The 10,573-nt window shown below is 37.5% G+C and overlaps 1 protein-coding gene across 1 annotated transcript in view; it reads left to right on the top strand.

Annotated features, from left to right (window-relative positions):
* pcxb (pyruvate carboxylase b) overlaps nt 1-10,573 on the top strand; it is a 238,018-nt gene that overhangs the window by 166,127 nt on the left and 61,318 nt on the right. Inside the window, exons 11-12 of the mRNA XM_016529777.1 lie at nt 4,100-4,244; nt 4,436-4,525. Coding sequence (XP_016385263.1) covers nt 4,100-4,244; nt 4,436-4,525 — 235 coding nt within the window. The remainder of the gene's footprint in view (nt 1-4,099; nt 4,245-4,435; nt 4,526-10,573) is intronic.

Consider the following 10,573-nt stretch of genomic DNA (forward strand, 5'->3'; position numbering starts at 1 on the left):
TGTATCTAACCATCCAAGTGCACATTCGGCGTTAAGAGCTGTTAAGATTAAAACTGGCAACTCCGCAGTGAGTCAGTGTCATGGACGTAGGACAGAGCAAGTGTAAATATATTTTCTAGTCTATATTTAGTATAGTATATATTGTAATGCCGCTGTTTTAGGTATTTTTTAAAATATATATATAAATTATTTGTAATAGAGCAGACACTGTCTGACCGTGTCTACATCGGAGGCGACAGTTGTCGTGCCGCGCCCCGCTGCGCTAAAAGTCTGTCTACACTTGATGCGACAAAGCGACAGTTGCAAATCATCTGAACGCAGTGTCAGTACAGTTCGTCATAAATAGAACGAGGCATCAGTTTACTGATGGGGATCGCGTTGCATCGCGCCACATTCAGTGTAGACAACATCACTGGGTTCTATTGTCTTTTGTCGGATCGTGCCACTCGCGTCCGGTGTAGAGATGTTGTGAGTTTTTTTAATGGGTTATGTTATAGCCCTGCTTGTTTTTAATGTTTTTATGAAATATCTGTATTGACTGCATGATCATATCATCGTATTATTTAATGACATGCGAGCCACAAAGTAAAGCTTGGCGAACCGCGCAATGAGTAACTGGGATAGGCTAACAAGAACATTATAATGTAACGACACTTACATCGTCATCGCATCTCGTGCGCCACTGATAAGGCTGCCTCCTTAACGCACACCTAAAATTGGATTTTTATTTTAAATTCGGCTAATTTTTTTCACAGCCCTAATTCACACCATTGCCATAACATACGAATCAAAAACGAAGACAATTAATCACAGAGACAGTGCCATGCTTACCATCAAACTCTTGCTTGTTTTGTCTCGTGCACACAAACTCTGTTCAGCATCACGGACAGCGCATGGCAGTTTGCTTTGCACTGAAAGTTTGTGGCATTGGCGAATGTTGTTGTCTGCTTACCATCTCTGTTAATACGCTTTTGCAGTTTAATAGAAAGAGAGAGAGAGAGACAGATGGATGGATGGAACGATGGATTACTTGACAGGCCTCTATTCATGCACTAATGGCTTCACACATTCAGTAAGGATGTGTATGTGTGTTTTGGTTGTGCATTTTAAATTTTTTTCAAGAACTGTGTTTGTTCTTGAACAGATGTCAATTACGCTGACAGGACTATACTTTGCTTTGTCACACCCCGCTAGACAGACAAATAAAGACCTTTCATTAAACTGTCTCAGACCTTTATTCTGCATAGAATTGAGCGAATTCATGGTAATTTGTGTATTTGTTTGTATGTGTGTGATGCTCTTTGTGCAAATAAATACATCGTGGACAGTCACAGACCTGTTTGAAATAGGCACATTTTGCCCCAGGGCTGTTTGGAAGTTTGAAGTACTTAACAAATATTCAGTTTATCTAACATTTAGTGTGAGAGAGAGAGAGAGAGAGAGAGAGAGTTTGTATAAGATGGGGTCAGATCTGTCTTTGATGTTGCTCAGTTTCTTATTTTTCTCTCTAATATCAGTCGGTTTTTGGCTTTGGTTCCTGAACACAGAGCAGATGGACAGCTGGAAATAATGGACTTCAGCAAGTTGTGAGACATCTCTAGAATTTCTTAATTCTCTGGAGATTATAACATGTGCTCAAGTTTTCTTTCTAATTATTAGAATATATCTTTCATTGCATACACTTACATACATATGCACAAGCTCCATCATAAAAAAAGTAATCCATATGAATTGAGTGGTTTAATCCAATCTTCTGAAGAGACATGTTTGCTTTGTGTGATGATTTTTCCCGCTCACATATAAACACTGATCAGTGCACATATATCAAAACATTAAATACGGAAGCTCATGCTTGTTCAAACATTTGCAAGAACCAATGAGGTTGTTTTCAATATTGTTGCGTTTCCGTGTTTACCATATTTGATGAGCTCTGTGTGCAGTATCTGCATTAGTCAATGTTTAGTGCTCAGTCGGTTTTTATGAATTTTAATTGAGTTAAACTGAACAGAACTGAATGGCAGTGAATCAGTTATCTGGAATAAAAAGTCAAATTGATTCAAACTGAACTGAACTCAACTGAGTTGAATCAAACAAAGTTTAACCAATGCTCAGGAATAAAGAGTTGAACCATACTGAATTGAATAAGAACTGATAAGAATAATCTGAATAAGCTGAATTGAGTCAAACCAAAACTACGGAATCAAAGACCAGGAATAATAAGTTAATTCAATCAAGGGTAATGAGGCGAACTGAGTCATGTTGAGCCAAACTGTATGATCAGAAATAATCAGTTGAACCAAACTGAATTCAGGGGAATGTACTGGAATAAAATCAAGGAGCAAAACTAATGAAGACCAAGAAGCATAGAGAAATGAGAGGCTTCTCTATCAAAAGACGGACATGATTAAACAAAAAACTATTTGAGAGAAATAGAGAGATAAGACCGCTTTGAAAGCTGATCTGTTAAATGAGGCCAAAAAAGCAAAGACAGAGGCTAAATTTGACCCTGCAGGGCTTGACAGGAGTGAATGACATCCAAATTAGAGCAAGAATGACATGAAAAGAAAGACATTGTTTTGCTTTATCTCAACCAAACTATTCTCTTCTGCAACATACATGTACAGGACCGGTAAAACTGATTTTCTGATTTCTTCTCTCATCCAGGACTTTTCGGATCTTTCCTTAGCACTTCATCTGTGTTCTCTCAAACTGTTCTTTTCATAACTGTTCATCACTCATCACATTAGATCCAAGCAGGAGAGGAATAGGAGGGAAAACTGCATTAAATCCTCCATTAACTCCTCAGCTTCCATTGGAATCCTCTTGAGAAATCCCCTATTTTCTCTCTAGTTTTGTTTAGTAATTGGGTTTTGATCCCTTTGTAGAACACAGTGTGTGACGTATGTGAGTTGAGGGCATCCCTGTGTGTGTTTGCAGGAATACTGGCAACATAGTAGAGACAAATTGTCAGTCAGTGTAGTCAGCTCTGAAAGGGATTGAATTCAGATCTAACATCATTGCTCTTTTTACCACAAGATCTTTTTTTATATTCTTACTTTCAGATCATCTTCTGTCTCTCCTGTAGTCCCTTTACACTCTCTAGATCTCTTTCTGTACTGTATGTCACATAAAAATACACACAAACCCCCATCTCTTTCCTGTACTTGCTTTGCACTTGTTTCTTTCTGTCATACGACACATTCCTGTCTCATGCTCCATTGCGTACGCTAAAACAGTGTTTATTGGTGCAGTGAGCGGTATGCACTGCTGTTTTGATAGCTGCAGTCTAGGGGCCTATTCCAGTGCAGCTCTGTTATGGCCTGAACTGCAGCTGTCTGAAACGCTAATGCATTTATAGACGCCATCAGCAAAGAACCGAGTGCTTTCAGACAATACAGATTACAATGCAAACTTCCCACGGCCTATGAGAGTACTAAACAATGCTGCCAATGAAGTGGACAATTATGGGCCCCAGTTGATCTTGATGCTTTGTTCTTCATTATAGCATCACAATAATGTTTTGCTTTGTATCTGTTTGTTTATTTGTTATTATAAGTGGTGTTTGTTAAGGAAAATATAATGATTTATATATTTATATATCATTTATATATTGAGATACTTAGGATTAGATGGATAAAATAATAAAACAGGATAAAAAAATCATGGAGGACCACTGTCCTGGAAATCTAACCAAAGTCTTCAGGATTACTTGGATTACAGGCATATGTATTTGATTAGGGATGAAACTAAACTCTACGGGACCAGAATTGCCCATCCCTGCTCTAAAGCCACTCAGCACAACTTAGTGACTATATAGGAACACACTAGCAACCACATAACCACATTGTAAAACCACTCAGAACAACTTAATGACTGTATAGAAACACCATAGCAACTGCATAATTGCACTCAGAACATCTTAGCAACATAGCAATTGCCAGTTTTGCAAATGCAAGGACTACTCACATTTTTCCTCGGATAATTAATATTTGGAATTTACAATAACTTGGTCTATTTCCTAATGCCATACAAATATTGAATAATTGCATGTGTTGTGACCTGTCAGTTGATTATATAAATATCTCTCTCTTTCTTTCAGACTAATATCCCCTTCCTGCAGAATGTATTGAGCAATAGCCAGTTCCTGTACGCCACAGTTGACACCCAGTTTATTGATGGGAACCAGAAACTTTTCAACCTCAAACCTACACAGAACAGAGCCCAGAAACTCCTGCACTATCTGGGTCAGTGTGTGTGTGTCTGTGTGTACATTCATCATTGTTTTGCACCTGTGATAGCCTAAATGTGTGTGAGTTTTGTGTGTGTGTGTGTGTGTGTGCGTGTGTGTGTGTGCATTCATCATTGTTTCGCACCTGTGATAGCCTAAAATGTATGTGAGTGCATTTGTTTAAACATCTGCTGTTTTTCTCCACAGGTCACATAATGGTAAATGGACCCATGACTCCTATTCCAGTGAAAGCCAAATCCTCATCTGTTGATCCAGTTGTTCCTTCTGTTTCTCTGGGTATGACACACACACACACACACACATACTATTTTGAAACTCTAGGTTACAAATGATTCTTTATAGTTCAAAAATTGCTTGTTTCTGTAAATGTTGCACTGTTTCTAAATTGGTCAACTATTAAAAAAATGTAGTTGAAGGGAAAATGTTGTCACCATTTAGTTACCCTAAATGTGTTCCATTAAACACCATGAAGAAAAAGTTTTAAAGAATGTTCCGGTCCAACTAATCTCATGAGAAAATTTAAGTATTTTAAGAGTTGCTGATTTGATATTAATTCATGCTATCTGATTCGTACAAAAACAAAACAAAAAAATACACATGAAGGTCCAAACCAAAAACCTCAGTGGGACGTAAGCAGATTGTACAACAACATACAATTGAGATCATGCAAATTCATAAGTATCCGTAACCAATTCTGCAAAACGTAGAACAGTTACAAATTGTCATTAGAGTGATATTAGAGTGTGTTGCCTGCGCATGTTTTTACATTGCATTTACAATGCATGAAGAGTGGAGCTTTTAAAGGGGTCATCGGATGTGACATGCACTTTTACAAGTTGTTTGAACTGAAATGTGTGTTGCGTCACACAGACAGGCCGCTCCCACGATAGTTTGATTGACAATAGCGTTTCAGCACAGACTGGACTGGTGTCTTACCTCAGACCCGCCCTGAGTGAGCTGTCATCAGTCTGCCATTGTTTCACCGCCGGAGCAGATGTAGACAAGAATGTCTCCTAAGCAATTGAGGTGTTTTGTTGTTGGATGTAATAATGAACATAGCAGTCGTCATTTACTCCCGACATCTGAGCCGCTGAAGACGCAGTGGATTACATTTGTTTCTGAAGGGAATGCACCCCCGATCTACCTAAATGCGTCTATCTTCGCGCAAATCATTCGTGATCCAGCTTCACCTCCAGAAGAAGTGAGTGTAAGGTTTTTTAATGAATCTTTGCAAATCGCCTTTCCTAATAATGTGCTAATTAGCAAGTTTCACAATGAATGCGGCTAAAGTTTACCGTCTCTCAGAGAGCGGCTCGAAAGAGAGGGGCGGGGTGAGCAGAGCTAATTTGCATTTAAAGTGACATGCAATAAAACAGCTTGCTGTAGACAGGGTAAATACACTACCATTGAGAAATTTTAACCAAGCTATGTTACAGACTTTTCATTAAGACCCTAAAGAATCATATCAACTTGTGGAAAATGGGCATCCGATGACCCCTTTAAGCTTCAGAAAGGGTGAACAAGCACCATAAAAGCATCATTAAAGGGGTTCATATGATCTGTGCATAGGGCTGGGTGATATGGCCAAAAAAATTATCACGATAATTTTTTTTTTCATATCAGTCGATATCGATAATTATGACAATAAATGTCAAATCTTTATTTCTTTCAAGTTTAAAGCCAGATTTTTGCTCCAAAGTGAAAGTTGTAGAAACCAGACTATTAATTTTCCTTAACAAAATAAATATCTTAGTAGAAACATTTATTTCTTAGTTTCTGCATGTTCTGAATGTGATATTGTTTCAAATCAAGAAATAGGTTTGTGTTGCTTGATAATATTAATAATAATATTAGTTTTTGTCTCTTAGAATTGCACATTTGATAATAGTAGTAGCTTGAGTTAGGATGCAGATGTAAATTTTTGTTCATAATCAAAATCAGTAACATCTGTAAAAATTGTAGCAACCTAATTTTTACCTCAGTAAAAATTTCAACCTCAGATTTTTTTTATTAATCATTGGTCTTCCATAGTAGCATACATTTAGATCATGATAAACACAGTTAAAACCACACATATAGCACACCTCAATACCATAGTAAAATATAACTATATGATTTTTAGGTATTTGTATGAAAAACAGTAGTCTAAAAACATTTAGTATCAGGCTAAATGCACACATGCTATAGCTTAATCACAAAAATACTGCAATTATATTCCATTACTCCTTTAATACATTTAATACATGTCTACATTAATAATATAATAAAATTCGATACAAACACCCACATTTCTGACACAATACCATAGTGCAGTTAGTGTTACTGTAAATGCATGGTAAATGATAGCGATTTATAGATTGAAAAGCCTTTTGACTGTATCGTTGCACACAGCGTTTTTCCTGTTTGTCAGCGCTGTTTCATCTGCCTTTAAACTAGTTTAAATCAGCGAGTCATTTGTGTTGTTAGCTAAACTCAAGCGCTTCACACTGGATCTCACAGCGCTGTTTAGTGCTCGCGTGACCAAGACTCGTCAGCGAGTAAACGCATCTGCTGGTAAACTCGCGCTGCGCTGCTGTTTTGAACCTTGAGCGGTCCGTGTGCCGCGATTCAAATGAGTCGGGCTCTTTCGTTCCGCTTTTGGCTCATGAACACTATATCAAACATCAATCAAACTTTTCATATTGTTTTATCGAGGAAAATTATATCGCGATAGTTACCGTTATCGATTTATCGCCCAGCCCTACCTGTGCACTATATTCTAAGTACAGTATTCTGAATCCCTACAATAGTTCTATATGAAGAAGAGACACAAATCTCAGTGATTATCCACCAATACTTCTCCCCTCTATTGAGCTGTTCACTGTTGCAACCAGATCATTAGCCATTAGGTTAACCTTGAGAATCAAAGTAAATTAACCACACTTTGCTTCTTTTCTTGTGAGTTAATCTTTTCGGTGAATAAAGACTTTTTATTCGGCCTGTTCTTCACACAAAGCTTTCATACGACTTCAGAACACAACATACAGTAAGTCATGTGGACTGCTTTCATAAGACTTTTACAGTGTTTTTGCATCCGTTAGGAAGGATGCAATTCTGAAACCATAACACTTACATTCATTTTCTAAACAAAAATAAAAAAATGTAAATAACACTTTACTTTAGGGACCAATTCTCACTATTAAGTAGTTGCTTATTAGCACATATATTACTATAATACTGGATGTTTATTAGTACTTATAAAGCACATATTAATGCCTAATTATGACAAGATTTAGATCCTTTAATCCTACCCATACGTAAATTTAACAACTACTTTACTAACTATTGATAAGCAGCAAATTAGAAGTTTATTGAGGCAAAAGTCGTAGTTAATAGTTAATTAATAGTGAGAACTGGTCCCCAAACTAAACATATGACCGTTTTTTGTGTGTTTACATGAATGAAAGTCTAAATTAAATAAGACTAAATGAATAATTTTTATTTTTGGCTAAACTATCTGTTTAATTTAGTGCCATTGTTCCTTTTAGATTATTTTTTGTTCTTTTTAGTTTTAGTTTAGTTTAGTTTTACTCTCCAATATTGCACACACATATCTCAGGTTACGGACACACTTGCCACATCAAAAGTGTACCACAACAGATAATTTTATTTAATAATTAATAATAATTTATGCATTTAGCAGACGCTTTTATCCAAAGCGATTTACAGTGCATTCAGGCTATACATTTTTTACCAGTATGTGTGTTCCCTGGAATTCGAACCCACGACCTTTTGCGCTGCTAACGCAATGCTCTACCACTGAGCCACAGGAACATCATGTTTGTGGAATTCATACTCTTGTTTATAACTACCCTAAACATTGGCAGCACTCACCCCACTGTCTTCTCTCTCTTTTCTCTCTCTCTCTCTGTGGATGAACGAGAGTGTGATAATGCAGCTTTAATCCTTCCCTTCTCTCCTTCCCTCTGCCAAATGAAAGAGGGATCCGGCCACATTAGAAATCTCATTACAGGGGTTTAGGTGTATGTGAGCCACATACCACACTCCCACTGTGTGTGTGTGTGTGTGTGTGTGTGTGAGAGAGAGAGAGAGAGAGAGAGAGATAGTGAGAACTGGTCCCCAAACTAAACATATGACCGTTTTTTGTGTGTTTACATGAATGAAAGTCTAAATTAAATAAGACTAAATGAATAATTTTTATTTTTGGCTAAACTATCTGTTTAATTTAGTGCCATTGTTCCTTTTAGATTATTTTTTGTTCTTTTTAGTTTTAGTTTAGTTTAGTTTTACTCTCCAATATTGCACACACATATCTCAGGTTACGGACACACTTGCCACATCAAAAGTGTACCACAACAGATAATTTTATTTAATAATTAATAATAATTTATGCATTTAGCAGACGCTTTTATCCAAAGCGATTTACAGTGCATTCAGGCTATACATTTTTTACCAGTATGTGTGTTCCCTGGAATTCGAACCCACGACCTTTTGCGCTGCTAACGCAATGCTCTACCACTGAGCCACAGGAACATCATGTTTGTGGAATTCATACTCTTGTTTATAACTACCCTAAACATTGGCAGCACTCACCCCACTGTCTTCTCTCTCTTTTCTCTCTCTCTCTCTGTGGATGAACGAGAGTGTGATAATGCAGCTTTAATCCTTCCCTTCTCTCCTTCCCTCTGCCAAATGAAAGAGGGATCCGGCCACATTAGAAATCTCATTACAGGGGTTTAGGTGTGTGTGTGAGCCGCATACCACACTCCCTCTGTGTGTGTGAGAGAGATTCCTAAGGGATAGATATGTGTATGCCTATGTGTGCACAATTAATTTAGCCAATTTTCTCCTGTTCTCATTGGCATACCTTTTTTCTTGTTTGTTGAACATGATGTGTAAAATAATTCCCAAAAGGACCCTTGCTGGATTGTATGCATGTAAGTATGCATATCCAAAAAAAAGTTTCCCCACTTTCTTGCCGTTCTCAGTGCTTTAGACGTGAGTTCTCAGTGGGACTGGCTGTAGTTTGCCGAGCATGTACAAAATCATCCCCCTGCACAATTGGACCAAATATGTGTTGTGTATGTAGGTGTTTGTATGGAAAAGGTCTATATGACTGTGTCTGTGTAAGTAGGTCACATCTGTGGTAGGTGTACCCCAAGCCTCATGAGATGCTCCTCTGCATTGTGTGTGTTGCATATGCGTTTCAGACACACAATGAGCAATAAATAGGCTTTGGCCTTCATCTTTTCTTTCATATGGCCGCCAGCGTTCCATACAGAGAAATTCCCACAACAGCACATACATTTAAACTCACATGTGGGTGTATTTATGCCTTGAAATATGCAAATCTATGCATCAATGTCTTACTTACTGCACTTCTATCATTGGTCTCCCCCGTCCTTTTTTATCTCATACTCCCTCTCTCATTGGACAGGTCGATTTGATTTGATTTTCACTTGAATAAGCTAGCAACCCACCCAGTTTTTCTAGAGTTTTTATGTGTTTGCCTCATTTGCATTAATGGAGAAAGTCGGTATGTCCGACTTTGTTTGTAATGGAAGTTAACAGTACCACCACCTGCTTGCTGGGTTAATGGCCCCTCAAACTGCCACATCTGAAACCTATAAATAGTAGGAATTTCCCATTATCTGTTGGTTGGCAGGTGTTCTCGTAGCTTTGGCACTGACCCGTGAGCTCCAGGCAGAGAAACAATGCTTAGGTTTAGCAGAGAAATGTGGTCTGGTTTAAACTATTCAGCACATCAATTTCTTCCTGTTCTCCTCAGCAAACGTTTATGTGGTGTTCCTGTTCTTATTTCGAGTTTACTTGGATTGGCTGCCAAAACGAGACAATGCATGACAGGGAATCAGTGAGAAGTGTCAGTGGCACTCATTTAATTGATCACCTGTTTCAATGCTCACAATGAGAAGCAGTCAGATTACTGCAACGTCAGTCTATAGCTGTTTGTCAAAGACGGTCAGTAGTTAATAGTAGATAAATAGTAAATACAGTCCCTAGGGGTGTGCGATATGTATCTGTGATGCTATTGTAATTGTCATTTTAAATGTGTGAGCTGACAAGTAGCTATGTCACTCACTTTGCAAAAAAAAAACACATTCACTGTATTATTTAACTTATTAGAGTGCAGTTAGAAAGCCACTTGAGCAAGAGTGCTGTTTTTCCAAAATATGGACATGATTGCAAATATAATACTAATTTTATACTATTTTATTTTATTTCAATAAACAATAAGTTTCCAGTAAATTACAATAAGTTAATATTATTGTAGACACAATATTGTCAATACTATATATATATATA

This window comes from Sinocyclocheilus rhinocerous, unplaced genomic scaffold (genome assembly GCF_001515625.1).
Source record: "Sinocyclocheilus rhinocerous isolate Xijiao unplaced genomic scaffold, SAMN03320098_v1.1 scaffold1382, whole genome shotgun sequence".
NCBI classification, from domain to species: domain Eukaryota; kingdom Metazoa; phylum Chordata; class Actinopteri; order Cypriniformes; family Cyprinidae; genus Sinocyclocheilus; species Sinocyclocheilus rhinocerous.